General features: G+C 44.0%; 1 protein-coding gene and 4 non-coding genes across 5 annotated transcripts; 1 reads left to right on the top strand and 4 right to left on the bottom strand.

The window, feature by feature from the left end:
• Positions 1–5666: 5666 nt before the first annotated feature.
• trnal-uag (transfer RNA leucine (anticodon UAG)) lies at positions 5667–5748 on the bottom strand. The gene has a single exon. It is a non-coding gene; the product is annotated as a tRNA-Leu (tRNA).
• Positions 5749–13144: 7396 nt separating this feature from the next.
• LOC138243178 (histone H4-like) lies at positions 13145–13456 on the top strand. The gene has a single exon (XM_069198693.1). It carries the CDS (start codon positions 13145–13147, stop codon positions 13454–13456), a length of 312 nt encoding a protein of 103 aa, XP_069054794.1.
• A 306-nt stretch (positions 13457–13762) lies between these two features.
• Positions 13763–13818, bottom strand: LOC138243778 (U7 small nuclear RNA). The gene has a single exon (XR_011192396.1). It is a non-coding gene; the product is annotated as a U7 small nuclear RNA (small nuclear RNA).
• A 6707-nt stretch (positions 13819–20525) lies between these two features.
• On the bottom strand, positions 20526–20598 carry trnav-aac (transfer RNA valine (anticodon AAC)). The gene has a single exon. It is a non-coding gene; the product is annotated as a tRNA-Val (tRNA).
• Positions 20599–20707: 109 nt separating this feature from the next.
• On the bottom strand, positions 20708–20780 carry trnaf-gaa (transfer RNA phenylalanine (anticodon GAA)). Its single transcript has one exon. It is a non-coding gene; the product is annotated as a tRNA-Phe (tRNA).
• Positions 20781–22798: the final 2018 nt, after the last annotated feature.

Genomic DNA, 22798 nt, shown 5'->3' on the forward strand with positions numbered 1-22798 from the left:
TCTTTCGAGCTAATGATCAGGTGACCCAAGAGAGAGCGAGAGAAACACCAAGGGGTGCGGAACCAGGGAACTATTTACATGGAAAACGGGCGATCTCCCCAGACTGTCCGCCCGTTTCACTGTTACCTGGATACCTCTTTATTTAGAACTCACTAACACTGATTTTTAGTTTAGAAGGATTCAAGTAGGGTTTTAGATGAAAGGCAGCGACCTTAATCAAGCCCAAATCATAACTGAACCCATTCAGAGCCTACATTACATTTTAGCGTTTCATTCTGACCAGAAGACCCTCAGACCTGAAGAAGGGGGAGGTGTCTTTCGCTGGAAATCTCGCCTGCTTCTACTTTACGAGTACAACTCCCTCTCTGCCGGAGTGCTGGCTGTGACGAATTATACCGGTTTCACAGGTTTCAATCACAGACCATGTGACATGGGAGTCAGGAAACTAACACACAGCGCCACCGGATTTGATAATGCTATAAAAACGCTATAAAATAATGCGACTAGGCACAGAACAAGTTTACAGCACAGTACAATAATAAATGCTGACCATGACTTTAGAAGCATAAATTGCCTTACACTCAATTTAAACACAAGCTGTCTTTAGCCCTCTAAGCTGGTTCATACAGAAATGTAGAGATCCAGGCTCAGAACACACAGCTTCATTAGCAAATACATATGCATAAAACATACATAAAACTAGAGAAGACGTTTTACAGAGGATGGATTTTTAGAAACATCCCATCAGTGGCATCACTGAAATCAACTCCTAGGTACTGTAACTGTCATGTGGATAGTTTCACAAGAATCAGACAAAGGTTTAAGCATCGCTTGTTCTAGATAAAACTGCAAAAAAAAAACAACAACCCATAATGTACTTCTTTGCGGGTCTGTTTGCCCAAATCATATATTCACAATGTGAAATCTAGAAAATAATATCACGTAACCAAAATCCGCAATATGGAAACAGAACCTGTGTAATTGTTGATAGATGATGTACTCGTAACATTTTTTCAAGACGAACTACAACATTTAAAAAATGACTTGTATGTACTTGATATCTCTAATCAATCCACGGGTCCCAGCACAAAACGAAAGTAAAACGCATACCGTTTTGCGCTTCTTATTAGTTGCTCAAAAGTAATTTGACCGTATGAAATGCATAATATAAACCTAGAAACATATACGTGAGCAGTACTTAAGCACTGTAGTATCGGTGTTAAGACATACCTCTCAAATACTGTAAATCAAGTTAAAAATATCTCAAGACCGATTCTGGTCATAATGAAACCATGTTTCCTGTATGTTTTCTTTAAAGTACTGAGACCAACCATATACTGTATGTTTATGTTCCAAAATTAATATCGTTTATGGCCTTCACACGCGTTGCAGTATGCTCCTATTCTTTTTATGCTCAGCTACTAAGATTTCCCTTCAGTGATAAAATTAGATATGAATATTCAATACGTAAACGGGCACAGTTAAGACATTAAATATACATATACATACTGTATACAGTACAGTTTTCATACAGTAATATGTTTATGTTCCTAAATCAATCTCTTTTATGAGCATGTGAAAGGCATGGTGAATCGATTCTCAAAAATTACTGTACTTTGCATGATTGGAAACAAATGCGTGATTGCGAAATGCTGTGGTGTTACTTTTACAAAGACGGTCAATGAAAAAAAGAATGTTGACCAGGGCAATACTTTGAGTTTACACTTACAGCTTGTCCAAGGTCATTCATTATTAGTACTATTAGTAATATCTTCGTTAAAGACTTTGATGGCCACAGCTCAAACATGAGAGGTTGAGCTTTATTAGCTCCACCTTGCGGAAATTCCGGATACTATTATTTTGCTTGTCGTATTATAGGAGAATTTACGGTAACTCGCGGTATTTACCGGTAGCTTGCGGTAGACTGCGTACAGCGTACCGCAAAATAATGCGGTATCGCCCACACATTTTGAATGGCTGCATCTGTACATGCAAGACATCTGTAAACGAAGATGTAATTACAGTCAAATTGGCAATTAACAGAAAACCACAATTGTATAATATTATTTCTCTATGTCGATGATCAGTTGAAGGATTTGAAGAAACAGCAGCGATAGCAGGTGATTTTGGTTTTGAACCCATCTTTACACCTCAATAATCCATTTGTCCTCGAAAAAAGAAAAGACAGGCATGTTTTGAGTCTCATAATGATCATCTTCTCGATCCAAAGAAACATATAAATTTGATTCCTTCCGTAGTATTTTGGATTTTCTTACGAAGATCTCATGAAGTATTGCCAGGATCTATATTTAGCTTTCGGTAGCGATAACACTGCTGATATTGATTGAGTAGAAATCTATGATGTATTGACAACTTTATCTGAAGCGAGAAGTCCTAGAACGCTGCCTATGAAGTGTTAGGATTCATACCAAGATATACTTTTTGTTTTCAACCCAAAATGCTGCTATTGCATTACACATTATATGAACATTACCAGTTTTGGTAGCTTCTCTGCATGATTTTTCAAAACTGAAACTAATTACAAAATTATTTAAGATCAACCATGACAAAAAATTATAAATCAGGACTAATATTAATATCAACTGATGTTACTACAGAAAAAAAATATTTAACTGAAATATTAATAAGACTATGCAAGCCTAAAAAGTAGAACAATTAAATTTATATAACTTTTTTTTTTTGAGAAATGGGCTCACACACCGGAAGACACTAACGTTTCTCTTCGTTAGAGTATGTGAATAACAGTTTAACCCAAAATGTTTGGAGTCCAGAGGGAGGACTTGCTCGCTGAATGATCTCTCAAGAAATCCCTGGTGAGATTCAACAGGTGTTTTCTTCAACAGCCACTAAAAGTCTGATGACCTTCTCTGGATTTCCTGAATATGACGTTCAATTAGTTCAAATCATTTGGTAGTTAACAGAATGAAATGCTTTGGAGGTACATTTAAAACAGCAGAGCAAGACTGTAGCACTTCGTGTGTGACTGAATTTAATTGTGTAAACCTGGCTCTCTATGAACAGGAGCAAAGAGTTTTCACTCAACAGAAGATTGCGATGAGAGCACAATAACATAAGACATCTGGAGATGCCAGGGAGTGAACTCAGGACTTCATACATGAAAAGCACGCACTTTACCACTAAGCTACATCCCCTACGGCACAGATGTGTGATCAGGTAACACATCTCCTGAAACTTTCATTCGAGGTAGGAAGCGTGCTCTTAAACACCAAAACACTCAAAAAGGAAGAAGCAGATCTCTGTACACAAGACGGTAGTGCGATATTAGAATTTCTGAGTTCTTGACGGATTCAAGCTCCTTCTCAGAGGTCTTTGCTCCCCAAATAACTTTGTATCTGAGGAAGAGCACCACGGAAAAAACCCAACTCAACAAGAGAGCGCGTTGGTTGCTCTTGCTCTTAATGCAAGGAGCTGTTTTTTTTTTTCCTCGCAATAAGCATTATTAACCAGAAACAGCAGCACAGGTAGGTCGCATTTGTGATTATGTCACTTCTCTGCTTCAGCAAGGTCAATAAAAGACTCTGAAAGTAGTAAAGCAAAACTGAACTCAAAATCATATTAGGAATTCTGAGTGATATCTCCATACAGGTAATCCAATAAGAACTTTGAAATATTTGAATATCATCTCTCTGTATATTGCGCTGCTTTTTACCCAGAGTAAAACTATTGGATTGAAAGAATGCTAACCGCTGGGTTAAAATGTATAGTTGTTATTTGGAGAAATCTGTAAACGCGTGATCTTATATGTTTTAAAAGACAGCACAGGAAAAAACACACACACACACAGGTACTAATACACGAGGATACATTTATTAATACATAGAATATGCATATAAACCTAACAGATCTTATCGAGAGGGTTATCAGAATACAAAAGGTATATATTCAGTCAGTTACAAAGAGTTACATATATCAAGAGGACATACGTTCAGTATATAATTCATTTAGACCGTTTCGTAAATGCACTTGGTTATAACTTCTACATTGGATACTCAAAACAAGTACATAACTCTTAGGAATTAAATTGATATTAACTGGTTGGAATAACAATTGAATTCTCGAGTTGTAATGCATTGAAGTTGAATACTCATCCAATCTCTGGGGATTCAGATCTCCTGCGGGCACAAAGAAAATGTTGTAGGCTGTTGCTATCCAATCCGCGCTCTCTGGCTAGGTGCCAGACTGTGCTGTGCAGCTTGCGACGGTGCGCTGCTGATGCTCACTGACCGGCTAGTTAGTGTTGGCTTTAACTAGCAAAGTTTGTGCACAGGAGAAAAGATGACTGTGGATCCCAGCAAGTCAGGAAAAGGACCGGTTTGTTCCCGATGAAGAGCTAGTTCTGAATAGTGATTCAGCTGTCCACAATTCTGACCTGTTCACGAGGCCTGCTGCTGGTGCTAACCTCGGGTGGATCCTCTGGTTACTCTCTGCCAACCTCCGCTCTAGACTCTTAGAACAAAGGAAAGTTCTGGCACTCGGACACACTGGCCGTTCGGTTGGTGTCCAGGCTGAGTCTCAGGATGGTCAGGAGGCGCGCTGCGAGAATGTCCTGCCCTTGGGAGCCTTCTGCTCCTGGGCCGTCCTGCCCTGGAATTCTCCTTTGAATTCCCTTTAGAAAAGTCCACAGAACCCTCCCCAGAATCTTCCTGAATCTCTCAGGCTCTCTGTGTTGCCTGTTTTTACCTGGAGGAACTTCAGCTCATTGATTGGCTGAAAGTTCCATGGGCATCAGAGTCCCATGTGGGTTACTTGGCCCTACCAGTCCCTGATTGGTTGATCAAGGTGAGATATGAGTCACATACTCCTGACACTTAGGAATGCAGTCCAGATGTCCATCTGGCACTCCCTAGACAGATAGGCGCCAATGGATGACCATTGATCATGATAGCCAGGCTTAGCTAAGTGCATCCCCCTTTGGGAGCTGTCCTAGGAAACATTATCAAAGGAAACCTTAAATCAGCCTGCATGAATAGTTTCTCTGTGGCTGCACCACAGAGATGAACAGAGCGATGAGGCCTAATTTGGGAAAGCTCAGAAACACTTAATTCTGCCTTATTAATAAGCCTCGCCGCTACACCGAGCTAATTGATAAAGCCCACCCAGTGGATACTCTAGCAGAACGTCAAAGAACATTCACCTTTGTACCCAAAGAAACCACAGGAACAACATCAGGAAGCACAATCAATTGCCCTTTTAAATCTTTCCTGTAAGGTATGCTATGTGAATTCATGAAGTTAATCCTCTGATCTCTTTTGAGCACAAACAAAGTATTTCTGATGGAGCGCTATGTTCAAAGATTTAATAAGCTTTACCCCTGCCAACGATTCGGCGTGAAGAATTAAAAGTTTCACAGACAAAAGCAGCTCAACACCACAGCCAATATTACAGTAAATGTACTTGCCGGTATACTATCATGTGCACTGCCAGAAAAGTGATCTCGGCAGACGTTGTTCCCTACATAAAGCTGAACGTGCCAAAGAGAATTTCTGTAGAGAAAACAAAATATTTTTTCTGCCTTGATGTTAAGCTGACAGCCTGTCTTTTAGAAAGTCTATCTCTAAACACCTACGCAGCCTAACAAAAAGCACTTTTACTGATCGTATTGCAGGTCTTAAAACATTAACATTTGGCAGCAGTGGGATTCAAACCCACACCCCCAGAGAGACTGGAGCCTAAATCCAGCGCCTTAGACCGCTCGGCCACGCTACCTTCCCATGCTTAGCTTCCTCACATTGCTGGCTTGGGAAATGCCGGGGGCTTCAGCTCTTGTCGTTGGATCTAATGATATCATGTGGAAGTGATTGCACCTTTATCTTCCGAGATGCTTTCAATAGCACAAACGCTACTTTCACCGGCACAACCAGCAATAACGAAGGAGGTGGGTTTCATCCTTTGTGCTGTTTATAGGGGTGCAACTCTACAGTGATCTACTGACTTGAAGAGCAAAAATCAAAATCCTCTGCTACTACAGTTGCTTTTTTCATAGTTTCTTCAAATCCTTCATTTGAACGTAGATTTTGAAGGATATTGATGATAATACCACATAAATTGTGGTTTTCTTATGATTGCCAATTTTTTTTCAAATACCAGCCTTTTTTACAGTTCCTTGCGTGTTTCACAAGGTATAATAGCCCTCCTCGCATCCTCAGCTAACATATTTTAAAATTACAATAGATTATACAGCATGCATGTTTACATTTATATTAAAATTAAAGTAAATATACAAGAATACATACAGTGCTAACCCAATAATTCTTGTCAGGTTCTCCAACAAATCTGCGTTGTTATATTAACATGTTTCAGCTGAGGGTGCAACAGGAGTATAAATTAATTTTCCCGCCAGCCATTCAAAGACCAAATTCCATGAGTGAACATTATTTTCTCAGAAGTTGCCGGCATTGGACTTTGCCGGTGGTGTTGAATTATGTCCACAACTGTTGTAGTAGTTCCTTCTTGAAATTCGACACATGCAAAGCATTCGTAATATCATAGGTGTTAAAGTTTGCTGAGTCTATTCGAGTCATGGTGTGTATCCCTGCCTATCACTGGAAGACGGGTAGCTTTTTTACACTCAGATTCCAATCTTCAATGCTTTGTGTGAGAGCTTACATAACTTTCAGTTTCTCACATTTTCTGACGACTGTTCCAAAGGGGCACCCTGTCAATTCCGAATACTTTTCAAAAATCTGCCTACATGTTTGATTATTGTCATTTCATTTCGAAAAAGTTCAATATTGATCATAATTAAAGAAAATAATGATCACGAACAAAAAAGGGATAAAGATGCGAGTCGATCTTTAATCACAGCTGGGTGACACGGGCTTCTGTTCTGATATGGTTGTACGAGAAACAGGAGGAATGGCCAATCTCCTATAGAACATGAGTTGAATCAGGAGTGAGACATTTCGTATACTCGTGCATATGTCAACGCCTGACCTACATCGTAAAACTAACATTAAGTTGTCAGAGATGTTCATTTATATACAAACAAGAGACCAAGTAATAATTCTACATTAGTTCAGGTGGGTAAACCTGAACTAACTAATAAACCTATTAATAATTCTACATTAACGTGTCCTACACTGATCAGACTAATTGACATGGTCTAATTCTGAGCCTGTGCAGTTCATGCTAATTACAACGACAGTTCTGAACCCTCATCACCGACCTGAGCACAAGTTCAGCTGTTCTCCAGTTTTGTTACGCATGGTTTTTCATTGCAATTGAGTTCAGAGCTGGAGCTGATCTCCAGACAGTACAGTGTTTTGGGTAAGTTGTCGAAATTCGCATGAGGCTGCAGACAACTTACCCAAAGTGTTTTCTATAGCTTTCAGGTGCAGTTCATTTATATAAAAGAATGTAAGTGGTATAAACGCAACAAGCCAGACGGCAGGCCAACCTATAATTTTCTGACGCGAGGCCTGACGCGTTATTCATTACGCCACTGACCCTGCTATTGCAGTACTAAAAAAAACACATTTTCTACATTTATGTCTGTTTAAAAATCACTCTAAAAAAGACAAAGGGTTTGTGTGTCGCGCTAAAAATCCTTCGGCTGAGACGTAAAACCGAGGTTCTGACTCTCTGTGATCATTCAGGAGAATGGTGGTGGTGGAGGGGAATCCCCATTACCTGTAAAGCGCATTGAGTGGAGTATCCAGAACAGTGCTATATAAGTGTAAGTGATGATGATTATTATTATTATTATTATAATGTAAAATGCAATCAAAAATAAAAAAATATCAAACTTTGATTCAAAATAGATTAATGTAAAAACTGATAAAGCTAATGCTTTTTTCAGGGCTATATCTACTTTTTTTTTTTAAAGCGAAGTCTGTCGCGATTGTGGAAGTTAGAGAATGTGTACCAGCGGGTGCCTTCATATAGCGAGCGCCAGTCTCACCTGTAGCTGCGAGAAGGTTAAAAGCACACAAGTGATCTGTCTTTCGTCAAAGCAATTGCCGGAGCAGTAAGACGCAGAGCACCATCTAGCAGCTGTAGGCGATGTTCGGGGAAGAATTAATTCTGTTTTTAGCACAGGGAGTGAGAATGAGCTCAGTCCGGCTCCCAGCAGAATCCATCCTGGTTTGGTTACTGTCAGACTGTGTGTCTGATGCTCTTGGGATCGCAACTTGAAAAAAAGAACAAAAACAATTGCTCACATCGTGTGAATTCCACGAGAGGAAGGGAAGATATCACTTTAAAGATTGTGTTTCTGCAACATTTCGTGCACAATACGCCGTATTTTACAAGAAAACAATGAGCCCTTTACACGCAGCCTGGGGTATTTTCCACTTTTATATTTTTGCCACTTTAATGATAATGATAATGTTTCTTTATTAGCCCTATACAATTTCTTGCATTAGGAATTTGTCTTTTCGCATACCTCAGCTTTTCTCCATGGAGACACAGATGGGGAGAGAAGCTTGGGGTCAGAGCAAAAGTCTGCCATTGTACGGCACCCCTGGAGCAGTTAGGGTTAAGGGCCATGCTCAGGGGCCCAACGGAGTAGGATTCCTCTGCCGGCCACAGGATTTGAACCAGCAACCTTCCAGTCACAAGCGCAGATCCTGAGCCACAGAGCCACCACTCCGCCCCTGTGCCCCTTTATATCGAACCTGTTATACTCCCAAAAGTGAACAGTAGCTTGTACTTTAAAAAATGTACAATTCACCGCTGGTATAAACAGATGTGTGCCTTGTTTGCCTTTGTAAGCATTTGTTTAAAAAATAAGTTCACAATATGTTAAAAACACAAAAAGCACAAACTTAATAATACAACGATACAAAATCAAAACCAAATCTTAAAGCCAATTAAGTACCTATCCTTTAAAAACAGAGAACACCATTATATCTACAATACAAACATGACATTTGTATCAACTTTTGAATTACTGTACAAAGCAGACAGAGTAGTCCCTGAATTCAAAGATCAGATCTTGGCCAAAACAAGACAATCAGACGTGAGCTGAATTCGGAACAAGAGCCTCTGCTTCGTCGTTTACTGAGCTTTTGATCAACGTCTGGGTGAATAAGATTGGCTATTTTAACTGTTTGATTGAAGTACACAAAAAGCACCTTTTTTCGAGCCGGAGTCGAACCAGTGACCTAAGGATTCCCCACTGTTTCTATTACAGTCCTCTGCTCTAATAACTTATCTATCGAACTGATAGCAAGTGTGACTCTCTGGCACGTACTGCTGAATGTAGTGAAATGTTCCGGGTGATTTCAATTCCAGTTCGACATCAAGTTTCCATTTACTTTCTTTAGTCTTGTTTACCTTGAATTTAAACAACGAACCAGGATTCTACTGTATAAACTTCCGGGGATATTACAAAATGATGGGGCATCAATCATTCCAGGTGGAAATTGACTCCTTTTTTTTCTCGAGGGATCATATTAAACATTTCATTAGGATCGAGAGGAGGATCACTATGAGACACAAAACAAACAGTTTCTTTCTGTCTTTATTAGAAAGTAGCGTTTGTGCTACATTAATATATTTTCGGAAATATAGAAGTTGTAAATTTTAAAATTTATATTTGAATCGAAATGTGGTTTTGAGTTAAATATTAGCGTGTTCATGTAATTAGTTTGTTTGTCATTACTATATATATATTGCCATGTTACTAGAATTTGTAACTGAAGTTGATTAGTTGTGTTTTATATGATGATTAGCCATTTGTTGATTACAATATTGTATATAATGTATAATTTGAACTATATATTTTTCAGGTGTGAATAATTGTATATTTTCAGAATAAATTTCTAAAACAAATCATTGGCTTTATTTATTAGTTTCTACACCTATAAAATCTGTCTTTGTTGTATAACAGACCTTTAACTATATATATATGTGTAATAGTCCTCTAAATTTATCCGTATAATAGAATTCCAGCCATTTACGTATAATGAACATATAACCATAGACATATAATTGACGTATAACGATAGACTTATATTAGAATTTCATTCTAGAGCAGTTACGGAGCACATTTATACATCTAAGGTATGCGTTTAATAGTTGTATATTCTACATCTTTCGCCCACTGGGATGTGCCGATTTTAATTTAACAAGATGCACATTTTCTAATGCAGCCTTCATTACAAGACAGTTTATTTCTTGAAAGCATGTTATGTAAAAAAGAGAAAAACTAAAATAAATGGATGACAATATTTCAAAGCTGAAGATTTTACTTTTGAAAAATTGACGTTTTATGTATGCAGATGCATTCGCTGGTTTTAGAACTTTGCTGTGCTTCCTGAGTCGTTTTCAGTGTTATAAACTGGGTGTGGAAGTAGCGATCACTTTGTAGAGCAGTTGATAGACTGGAGCTGTTCAGACTACTCTTGTTATTTCTCAAATGCTTCCATCATTTTTCTTTCACGCTAGGACGCGAGTGTATAGATGTGTTTGGTTTTCGTTTCACTGATTCTCATTGAAGATTTGGGAATTAACGACGAAAGAATTAGTTGCCTCGAAAAGCAGAAGGTTTAGTTCACAACGATCTTGAAGACAAGCCCATGTAGAGTAGCGTGTGATGATTTGTACTATGAAAGACCAAGAGCTCAAAGTGACGTCTGGGTTTACCGTTTAGACTTTTCATCTCGGGTGCACTTTTAGAAAGTAAAGATAGAGCAGGTGTGTTGAATCTATGACAGTGGCGCAACAGAAGCGTGCTGGGTCCATAACCCAGAGGTTGATAGTTTGAAGCCATCTTCTGCTATGTGATTGCGACAAAACTGAAGTCATGCTTATTGGTACCCCCCATCAACTTTGTAAAGCCAGTACTGTAACCCTATGGCTCTCTACTTGAGCTTCAATCAAAATTGAAAAACCTTGGGGTTATATCCGATTCTGGCTTAACATTTGACCCACATATTCAGCATACTGTCAAAAACATATTTTTTTCACCTTAGAAATATCGCAAGACTACGCCCTATGCTATCATTAACTGTGGCTGAAAAGCTGATCAACATATTTGTATTCTCTCGAATTGACTACTGCAATGCTCTACTCGCTGGGGTATCTAAATCTACTCTGAACAAACTGCAGTATGTCCAAAATTCAGCAGCCAGAATCCTGACCAGGTCTAGTGCATGTGTTCACATTACTCCTATCCTGGAGTCCTTGGACTGGCTTCCGGTCAAATTCCGCGTAGATTTTAAAATCCTCATGCTCACCTATAAGGCTCTACTCACCCTACTCACCACCTCGCAACCTCCGCTCTTCAAATTCTGCCCTCCTTACTGTCCCACAAGCCCGTCTACGTTGTATAGGTGACAGGGCCTTCTCCTGTTTTGCCCCCAAGCTCTGGAACTCTTTGCCCAAGGATATTAGAGAGTCACCTTCTCTAAACTCCTTCAAATCCAGACTCAAAACCTTATTCTTCAGAAAAGCCTTTACTTAACTGGTTCCATTCTCCACCCCTCTGCTCTACTTAGTACCACCTTCCACAGTCTCCTCTATTGTTATTGTTGTATTGTTGTAATTGTAATTGTGTCTTATCTTGTGTATTCTTCTTATTTATTGTTGTTTTCTTATTTATTGTTATTGTCATCCTGTAATGCGCTTTGCGAAGCCACTTTTAAATTCGCTATATAAAATAAAGTTTATTATTATATTATTATTATTATGTATATTTCACTTTTTTATATCAACAGTATCCCAGTTAATTTTTTAGCCTCGAAAAGATGTTCAGACACAATAATAATAATAATAATAATAATAATAATAATAATAATAATAATAATAATAATAATTGCTTACACTTATATAGCGCTTTTCTGGACATTCCACTCAAAGCGCTTTACAGGTAATGGGGTCTCCCCTCCACCAGGACCAATGTGGATTCCTTTCCCTGATCCTGCTGGTGGAACTCAAGAGATCCAGGGATCCAGTCACTGTCTGGGATCTTTGCCCATCAGTCAAACACACAAAATCACAGGTAATAATAATAATAAACGTTATTTTATATAGCGCTTTTTAAGGTGGCTTCTCAAAGCTCTTGACAGAATGACAACAACAATAAATAAGAAGAATACACAAGATAAAACACAATTACAATATATAGAGGAGACCATTGATGGTGGTACTAAGAAAAGCAGAGTGGTGAAGAATGGAACCAGTTAAGTAAAAGCTTTTCTAAAGAAGAGGGTTTTGAGTCTGGATTCGAAGGAGTTTAGAGAAGGTGACTCTCTGATATCCTTGGGGAGAGAGTTCCAGAGCTTGGGGGCATAACAGGAGAAGGCCCTGTCACCCATAAAGTGAAGATGGGCTTGGAGGACAGTTAGGAGACCAGAATTAGAAGAGTGAAGGTTGCGAGGTGGGGAGTAGGGCGATAATAGTTCAGACAGGTACTGAGGTGCCAAGCCATGCAGAGCCTTATACAATAGGTGAGCATGAGGATTTTAAAGTCCACACAGAATTTGACAGGAAGCCACTGCAGGGACTCCAGGATAGGAGTAATGGGATCATTTGCACTAGACCTGGTCAGGATTCTGGCTGCTGAATTTTGGACTCCTTTTATTTCTCGAGGGATCATAAACATTTCATTAGTATCGAGAGGAGGATCACCATGAGACACAAAACAAACAGTTTCTTTCGGTCTTTATTAGAAAGTAGCGTTTGTGCTACATTAATAATATTTTCGTGGAAATAAAGAAGTTGTAAATTTTAAAAATTTATATTTGAATCGAAATGTGGTTTTGAGTTAAATATTAGTGTGTTCATGTAATTAGTTAGTAATTAATTAGTTTGTGTTTGTCATTACTATATATATTGCCATGTTACTAGAATTTGTAACTGAAGTTTACTAGTTGTGTTTTTTATGATGATTAGATATTTCAATACAATATTGTATATAATGTATATTGTATTATGTACAATTATATTGTATATAATGTATAATTTGAACTACATATTGTTCAGGTGTGAATAATTGTATATTTTAAGAATACATTTCTAAAACAAATCATTGGCTTTATTTACTAGTTTCTACACCTATAAAAATCTTTCTTTGATGTATAATAGACATCAAAGAAAGATGTCTATTATACATCAAAGATGAGCAGTGTGTGTCGTGTTCACAGCTGATAACTAGAAGATGTCTGGAAGAGGCAAAGGCAGAAAGGGACTCGGGAAAGGAGGCGCTAAGCGTCACCATAAGGTTCTCCGTGACAACATCCAGGGAATCACCAAGCCCGCCATCCGCCACCTGGCTCGCCGTGGGGGAGTGAAGCGTATCTCTGGGCTGATCTACGAGGAGACCCGCGGGGTGCTGAAGGTGTTCCTGGAGAACGTCATCCGCGACGCCGTCACCTACACCGAGCATGCCAAGAGGAAGACCGTCACCGCCATGGACGTGGTGTACGCGCTGAAGCGCCAGGGCCGCACCCTGTACGGCTTCGGAGGCTAAACAGGAGCGGAGCTTCACTACCGGACCCCGACGTATAAACCCAAGTGACCCAGTGACATTTGTCACTGCTGAGGTTGCTTTATGGGTCTATTTTCTATACTGTGCTGATCAATTGGAAATCAAATTGCAAAAAAGACCCGTTCCCACACCTAAGGTCAAATATTAGGAATCAAAACTGCTCGAGTGTATGGAAGCACACAGCTTTATCAAGATTTCCAAGTGCAAGATCTTTTTATTCATAAAATACCCTATTTATGTTGTATGAGCAATATTAATATTAATACAGAATCTTTTTTCACCAAATAAATGGGCTTCCTGACTTCAGAAAGCCTTCTAGACAAATACTAAAAGAGCAAAAATTCAATTTGGTAAATGAAATGAAAACACATTCCCTACCAAACCTTGAGTACATGTAATTCAGGATGATAATACAAAACCATTTATAATTTAACAAATAAAACCTGTCAACTGGTAATCACCACTTATCATAAAAAAATAAGTAGCAATACACAGTAGGGGACTCTTGGGTGCAAGTTAAATCCATGCAAGAAGGGGGTGTAGTGTTATATTTCCAAATCAGATATGCAAATGAGAGATCTGGCCCAGCCAATCTCAAAGCTCCCTTGGTCTGGAATGGAGCTGCTCCCCTCTTCTAGTTATTCACACTGGAGTTAGGTTACATATTAGCACATTTCATCTAACAGTTGCTGCAGAAACAAAAACGTAAACAAATGACCTGGAATGTGACCACACCTATTAGAATGTAGTTCAACAGATAACTTGTAAACCTTGTCATAAGATTTTTTTTTGTTCTACAAAATATACTTTATTCCACAAAAAAAACATCTCAAAAGGAACATCTCACACATATTAACACTCCATGTAATAAAAAACAACGGCGGAACGGAGATTGATTGTCCGTTAACAATCTTTGCAAGTGGGGGCGGATTTGCGCAATTAAGAGAGTCCTTCCAAACCTACCACTTGCTATTGTCCTTTAATCCCTGTATAGGGCCCAAAGTCCATTCCAGCACTCCCTCGCCGTGGGGAAACCCCATTTGGCGACGTGATGCTTCGTCCTCCTCCTGAGGTCCGCCAGGATCCTCTCCTCCAGCTCCCTCGCCCCCCACTTTATGTTGTGCCGGATGAGAGTGTTCCTCGCCTTCCACAGTCCTTGTTTTGAGAGGGACAGTAGCAGCCCCCACAGGTCCTGTGTCCCCTTGTCCAGTCCGGTGGGTGCCAGCACCCAGCAGAATGTACTGGTAACTGAGCACCGCATCCTTTCCCAGGAGTTGCATAATGTTGTCCATTCTGCCCCACACCGCCTTGGCGAAGAGGCAGCTCCAGAACACGTGCTCCTGAGTCTCCTCGACAAAACACGTGTCCCGGGGGCAATGCGGATTCCTGGTTAGCGAGTGTCTGTAGAGGACCTCTCTGGTAGCCAGTCTCTTGTGCACAGCCATCCAGTTGAGGTCCTTCAGTTGGTTGTCAAGTTCTTTGAGCTGTGTCCTTTCCCAGACTTGTCTGGGAACCTGCAGCCTTTCGTCAGCGACCAAATGCCCCCTCACCTCTTTGTACAGGGCTCTGTGGTTGGTGCAGAGCTCTGGCTGTCTCGTGGCCTTGTACCTCCTGCTCCACTTGACAGCGTGGGTGTAGAACTTCGGTCGCCTCTCTGCCTTGGGCCCAGTGTTTGACCACTGGACCAAGTGCCTCATCGGGACGGAGAGCCACAGCCTGACAAAGTACTGGTACTTGTGGCCAATGGGCTCCTGCAGCGCCCGACAGAGGTTGCAGTAGAAGATGCAGTCGAGTTTCAGGGGGAAATGTGGGACATCTCGAACCCCTTCCTCGACCGGCTGACACATCCGGTTTCTCGTGATGTACTCGTAATTGCCGCCCCAGACGAAGCAGAAGATCATCCCTTGCAGCGCTCGTCTGAGTCTGGCCGGCAGCGGGTACACCACCGCCAGGTAAACCAAAGCCGGCAGGATGTCTGCTTTCAACACCATCACTTTCCCTGTGTAGGACAGCGACCGCGTTTTCCACAGACCCAGCTTCGCATTCACCTTGGCGATCCTCTTGGTCCAGTTATTGGTCTCATTGTCCTGGCTCTGGAAGGAAACCCCCAGTATTCTGAGCATCGCCTGCCTCCACCTCCGTCTGCTTTTCTGAAAAGAGCTCCGTGTAGAAAGCGGTGGCCGCTTCTACCTTGTCGCTCTCGTCCAGCACTTCCTCTCCATCTCCCCATCTCAGGCCGTGGATCACCCTCTTTTTTTGGGCTCCTCGGACCTGATTGAGTTTGCGGAGCCTCTCCTTCAGGTCCCGTGCCCGGGTTGAATTGAAGGCTCCTCCCCCGTTAGCCGAGCTGTACTCCTCCTCTAGTTGTCTCTGGAGTCGTGCAGCTTCCTTCCTCTCCCTGGCCGCCTTCCGTCTGCAGTACGTCTGCGCCAGGGTTCAGGTCCTGTCTTTCACCGACTCCCACCATTCCACCAGGGAGCTGTAGCCGTCTCTCAGATCGACCCAGCTCGCGTAGTCTTTACGGAACAGTGCCTTGAAGTCGTCTTCCTCCAGTATCTCCCGGTTCAGCTTCCAGTACCCACGACCGAATGCCGGCAGGTTGGTGTTAGCCACCACTGTCAAGCGCTCGTGGCTGGAATACCACTCCGGGGACACCGTCGCCGACTCCAGGGAGCAGGTCGTGTGCAGAAAGATGTAGTCCAGGCGGCTGCACACTCCCCGGGAGTTTTTCCATGTTGTTCCGGCGTCGTTAGGGCGGCACCATCTGAAACCGTCTACCAGGGAGAACTGCTTAAGTAGCGATTCCAGCTCTGCCGAGCTAGCGTCGCTCCCCTTCTCTCGGTCGACGTTGAAGTCCCCGCCAAGCACCACCTGTCTGTTGGTGGTGCAGCAGCTGGCCAGGTCAGCAAACACTTCCTTCAGGATAGAGGGTTCTGTCAGAGCATAGACGTTAATTGCTCTCAACTTCTGCCCCCTCCAGTCGATGTCTGCGACCAGGATCCGGCCCTGCACCACCGGGAAGGAGGAAACCAGATTCATCTCTGGGTCTCCGAGGAGGATTCCCACTCCAGAAGAGTGGACCCCTCCTACGCTCCAGCATGATTCTCCCTTCGTCCATTCCCTGGTGAATGTCAGCTTGTCGCTTTCATCCTTCAGGTGGACCTCCTGTAAGAAACAAACTGAGAAAGACTTTGAGGCCAGATCATGAAAGACTCCCCGTCTTTTCAACGGGTCTATTAGCCCTCTCACGTTAGTTGTTAGAAAGGTAAGTTTCACAATCATGATTAAACAAGTGAAAGCTGAACCTCCTCTCTTTGTGCTTACAGTGGAAAACTTGGGAGTCTACATCTGGGCACTGTTTAGCCTAGATGTAACTCCTCTCGTTCGGGTCCTGGGGGGAATATGCTGGGCTCCCTCCAGGTCTCGCTGGGGACTGAAAGGTAAACATGCTGGAGAGGTCCAGCTCTACCATCAGTCCCGGCTCCAGGGCGGCTTCAAAGTAATCCTCGTCTTCCTTGAGGATACTCTCCACCACCGCTTTGGGAAGGCTTTTTTCTTCCCTTTCTCTAGGAGTTTCGGGGACCTCCAGTTGCTCCTGGGCCTCGGGGGAGGGGGTTCCGACTTCCTGCGCTGCCTCTTCGTGTTGTTCATGGGCCTCGGGGGAGGGGGTTCCGACTTCATGGGCTGCCTCCTCCTGTTGTCCGTTGGACTCGGGGGGGAGGGTTTCCATTTCCTGGGCTGCCTCCTCCGGTTGTTCCTGGGCCTCAGGGGAAGAAAGTTCCGTTTCCTCTAGGACGAGGAAACGGTTCTCCCTTACCACTCTTTTCTTTTGTCCTTCCGAAGGTGGATCCGCCCTGCATCTCTTCTCCCGCTTTCTCTTTCCCTTCTTGCTGGGAGTTATTAGGGCCCTTTCTCCGGTCAGCCATTTTGTCCGTCGTCCTGGCAGCCATCTTGTGGCACTGGTGCAGCTGGGGGTGTGGCCTCGGAAGTTTCGGTTCTCTGCGGGGGAGGTGCGGGTTCTTTGTTCTCACCTCTCTCCCTTTGTCTTGAGACCGGTTTCTGCCGGCCGGCTTCCACCACCTGCACAAACGAAGGTTTGTTTACCTTGCATTGGTGAAGGAGGTGTCCCTCGGCGCCTCATCCATTGCACTTTTTGGCTGTCCGGCAGGTTTTTGCCAGGTGCCCCTCTTTGTTACAGTTGTGACATCTGACGATGTCACACGTGTTCTCCTTGTGGCATCCTGGGGTAGTAAAGGTACCCCCTGTCGGATCCGAAGTTGAAGCAGGCCGGGGGGTGCTGGAAACCGTCGATGCCCTCTGGGTCCTCTTTCAGGAGGACTCGGTACTGGCGTTTGCCATACCAGACACCGCAACTGTCCCTGATCTCCGTCGGTTTGCCCACCACAGTTACATACCTCCCTAGGTACGCTGTTACCAGTTCCATTGGTTTGTAGGGGTTGTATGTGAGGACTGTGATGGTCCTCTGGTTTGTCTTCCTCATAGGCTCCGGCCTGAAATCAGAGAAACCGGGGTGCTTACCTTTTTCTCTGATCATTTTCGTTGCCTTTTCATATGAGGCGTCCGTGGCCATGTAGGCCTCCATGTATCTCTCTGCCTTGTTGTCTTGCAGGCAGTAGAGATCTCCGGCCACCAACTGCAGGATCCCTCTCAGGAAGGTAATGAAAAAGGATTTCACAGTTGGCATCGTCTCTGTTTTCTTGGTCCAGTGGAACCAGATCAGTGTCTTCTTGTCTGCCATCTGGAAAGGAGAAAAAAGAAAAAAGGAGAGAAAGAGAGAGAGCAAGGTCCTGTGGAGAGGGGGGTTTAGCTGCTAAAGGAGCAGGGAGGGAGCCCTGGCCTTTGTCCTTGTGGGCAAAGCCCAGCTAGGTGCAGGCGCAGGAGGAGAGAGAGAGGGAGCGGATAATGCTTCCGAGTCTCGAGGAAGAAAGCAAGCACTGCGGGCAGGCCACGAGTACCTACTCCCAGCCAAGAGGCCAAGGAGGCGGAGCAAGAGAAAGGGGGAGGGGAGAGGAGAGAGCAGAGAGAGAGAACGTTACTGCCGGATCCCACCCAGCTCAGCTGCTGCTTGGCCTTAACCCCCTAGGCTCAACCTAGGGCGATACCAGCTCAAGCACTCTTCAGGATCTTCGATCGCCTTCTAGAACTTTGGAAAGACAGGAACTGCGGGCATGCCACTTGAACTTGATCTTAGCCAAAAGGCAGATAAAATTGGATTCCAGCTCACTGGCCCTGCAAAACTTAGTTCAAGACTTTAAACTCTCAGACACATTTAGATGTATATATCCCACAACAGCAGGATATACATGGTCAGGGAGGAATAGCAGCTCCAGAATTGACTATTGCTTTGTCTCAGAGAGAGTGAAAGTTGTTGGGGTCACTCTTCAGCCTGACTTCTTCTCAGATCACCAAGCTTTAGGGTGTAGAGTGGAACTCCAGGGCGGGACTGTCTTTGGCCCAGGCCTCTGGAAACTCAACACAAAGCTGCTAGAGAACGAGGGGGTAGTATCCCGCTACAAGGAGAAACTATCACAGTGGCTGTCCTTGCAGTGTCTGTATGGGTCAGTAGGAGAGTGGTGGGAGGAGGTGAAGGTGAGGACAAGGGCCTTTTTCATGGCTGATGGAAGGAAGGCTGCCAGACGGAGAGGAGTGTTAGCCAGGAAACAGAGGCAGCTGCAGCGTCTCTACACGATGCTGCACAGTGGCTTCGATGTGCTCGAGGATATCACCCTTTTAAAAAAGGACATCCGGAGCATAGCGGAAGAAAGTAGTCGAGGAGTGCTGTTAAGAAGCTGAGTGCAGTTCTTGGAAGAAAATGAGAAGTGTACTCACTTCTTTTTCAGGAAAGTGGTAGGTTCCAAGTCTGTCATGGAAAGTGTAGTTGATGAGGAGGGAAGAGAGAGTACAGAGCTGAGTGCTATCCTCTCCTGCATTGAGGCCTTCTTGTCACGGACGTCCAAGGGGCCTAACCGTGGGTAGCAGGAGAGCGGAAAAAGACCCATATGCGTAGCGGCGAGACGGGAAAAAGGCCCGGGCTCATTAGTGCAAAGAGTTCAGGAATGCCGTATAGAAACCTGTGCCCTCAGGGAGCGGACGTGGGGCGCCCTGGTGCTAGGCGGGTCTCAGGACATCCAAACGTCAGTGCTGAGCGAGGACAGAGTGCAAGACCCGGAAATATTTAGCCCAAGGGAAAGAGAGGGACAGGAAGGACAGCAGACCAGAAACTAGGGACAGGACAGAGAAGGACCGCCCTCTGGCTGCAGAGGGCGTGACACTTCTACACAAGACTGTACAGTTCTACAGAGGTAAAGGATGAAGAAATTCATTTTTTTACCTCAAAGCTAGAAAACGTTTTGAGTGAAGAAGATGGGGAAGTATTTGAGGAGGATTTGACAGTAGAAGAACTGAGAGGCTATGGAGAGCTTACAGAAGGGGAAAACTCCGGGTGCTGACAGGCTCCCTAAAGGGGCGTCTGCTTTACTACTTGCACGAATGAAGGCAAGAAAAAGCCAATCGACGTGAACGAACGGCGCTTTACAGAGGAGTACTGCCTGACTGGATCGTTGATGAACGACAGAGGCCACTCCGACCTCTTCTCGGTTTTCTTCAATGACTTACTAAGCATCTTCTTCACATTCGCCCATGCAGGGGAAGCCAGTTACACCAAAGCAAACGCAGGAAAGTGCATTTCAAGCAGAGACCAGGAGGGACTTGTTTACACCGAGAGTGGTCGGAGAATGGAACAATGCGCCCAGCCCTGTTGCTGGAGCCGATTCTTGATGAGATCTTGGGCTCACTAAGAGGCCCCCGCTGGATGCTAATCTTTCTGTTGTTCTTGCAGGTCCTGCGCTGCTTTTGAGCCGACAGAGCTCGTCCTGGTCTGTCGGCACAGCCCAATTGCAAATGATCGGCTCCACGTACAGAAGGAACGTGCGTTTGGTACAAGAGTGCACGAAGGCACCGGAAATACATTGGGAACAAACGACCGGTCGCTCAAGACCTCTGTGAAGTACAGGAGCGTGCAAAACGATGCTGTTTCCACCCGGTCTCGAACCGAGGACCTTTCGCGTGTTAGGCGAACGTGATAGCCGCTACACTACGGAAACCTGCAGGGACCGTTGCTGGTGTCTCGCTTGCGTTTCGGGCTGAGAAAGTGACGCGTCACTTTAAGTAGGGGGAGCTGGAGAGAGGAACAAAGGGTGCGATGAAACAAAATGCCGAAACCCGGGATCAAACCAGGGACCTTTAGATCTTCAGTCTAACGCTCTCCCAAATGAGCTATTTCGGCGGTGCGCAGAGCCCACGGCCACCTGCTCCAGCCTTCCTGTGTTGCGGCATGAGCGCACCAAGAGGAGCGGGAGAGTGTTGCAGGAACGTCACTCAGAAGGAAAGCCACCCAGCTGCGCCCTCTGAGCTCTGTCCAGTGCATCTTCCTCGCATGGACTCCTGCCTGCGACGGGCAGGAAACAATTAACAAGAACAGAACAACACCCCATGGGTGTCTCATGACCACAGCTTAGGTTGTGACAAATGCAGGTGTGAGGGGTTGCCGGGCTACTTTGGAGCAGAGCTTGGGCAGAGGGGGGGCGGGAAAGCAGACAAAGAGGTGACACCTCAAGGTCTGCACGATCACAGCTCTCCGCCGCCCCAGGCTTCCGCTCGATAAGCTACTGGACACACCCGCCCCTCCTCACACAGACCGTGGAAAAGCCCCCGAGTGGGAGGGCTCTCTCTTCCTCCCAGGAGCTCTTGGACACGACGCACAGACAGAGCGCGGGGAGCCGCCGCCTGCAAACACGGCTCCAGGCAGGACTCCACTCCGCAGGACCCGCAGAGCAGAGGAGATGGGGGCAGCTTAGATCCAGTGCAGAGACCTGATCTGTTGTTGCTGTGTACGCTGTCCTTTCTGTTCTTGGGGTAGGACATCAGGAAGCACATTGAAGCGCTGCGACATGCACTGTACAGATCCCGCCACTACTGGGCCCGATTTCCCCTGATCGAAACTGGGCGGAAACAGGCCCGTTTCGTTTGTTGCCACGCACACTGTTTGGGGATTCGCCTAGCGCTGTGATCGAACAGACCCACTCACCTCTTAGTGTGGCAGGATCTGCACAGTGGATGTCGCAGCGCATCCTGCTTTCACTTCAATGCATGTCCTGATGTACCCTGGTCTCCCGCGTGACAGGTGGGGATATTTGCCACTATACTAACGAGGAAGACATCGCTCTCTGCTTAGTGTGTAAAACACTTACTTGCAGCATTGTGGGTGCTGTGGTTTAAATGCTATTGGTTTGTGAACAGAATACCCCTATCCAAGTACATTGTGCCACATTAAATAAACACACGAGAAAAAGAGATTCAGAACGCAAAGCTGTGTCAGTGTTCTGTGTAAAAAATCGGTTTGAACATCATGGGAGCTGTTTTTAATAAGCTGCTGAGTAAAGAATATTTTAATCTTCCTGCTGTCAGTAGTATTGTGAATATAGTTGACTCTTACCCGAATGAAAACAGAACGTAAAGGAAGGGTTTCAGAATTCAGACAAAGCTTTATTCCCGTGCTTACAGTCTGAGTAATTGGAGACTGCGCTATTCTGTTGCCTATGGTCATATACGGGTTTTTCGCATGAAGCCATATTGAACAGTATTTCTCGCGTTGAGAACTTGTGCACACAGCGGTCCCCCGGGTTCCAGTTAGTGCGTAATTACGCATCGATGAAAAACCGGAGGTTTAAAAAAAGATAATTAGCTCACTGATACTTTGATGTAGAGGCTGTGGAAATATCCACATGTCGTGGTCTTTTAAATGCATTTGGTTTGAAGGCGTTCTGTGCTTCCGTTGCGAAGATATGGACAAAAGAATATTCGTGCTTGGTCAAACAAATGTCATATAAACGAAAAAGTACAGGCTGAGAAAGCATTCACAATGTATTTTATACACAAAGCAAGTATTCTCGCGATTCTAAGAGGTTTCGTGTAAACGCTACAGGCGTGCCAAAATCGTTTTCGAACTTCAAGCTAACTTTTCCCCGGTCTGGTACCATAGGTCACGTAGCTTAAAATCCCAGTCATGTTTTTTTTCCTATCTTGTGGTACATAACGTACCATTTCGGACTATCACAAAGGGCTTGATTTCGTTAAATGCATGTATTAATTTCCTTTCTGGAAAACTTGTATTTCAAGAAATTCACACAGCTTGCGAGAAATGAAATTCAATTCTTGATTATCAGTGCAGAAGAAATATTGCCAGCTGGCAAAAAAATATATATTTTTTAACCGGAAAGTTGTGAGGTGAGACAGGGACCCACC

This window comes from Lepisosteus oculatus, chromosome 14, assembly GCF_040954835.1.
Source record: "Lepisosteus oculatus isolate fLepOcu1 chromosome 14, fLepOcu1.hap2, whole genome shotgun sequence".
Lineage (NCBI taxonomy): Eukaryota > Metazoa > Chordata > Actinopteri > Semionotiformes > Lepisosteidae > Lepisosteus > Lepisosteus oculatus.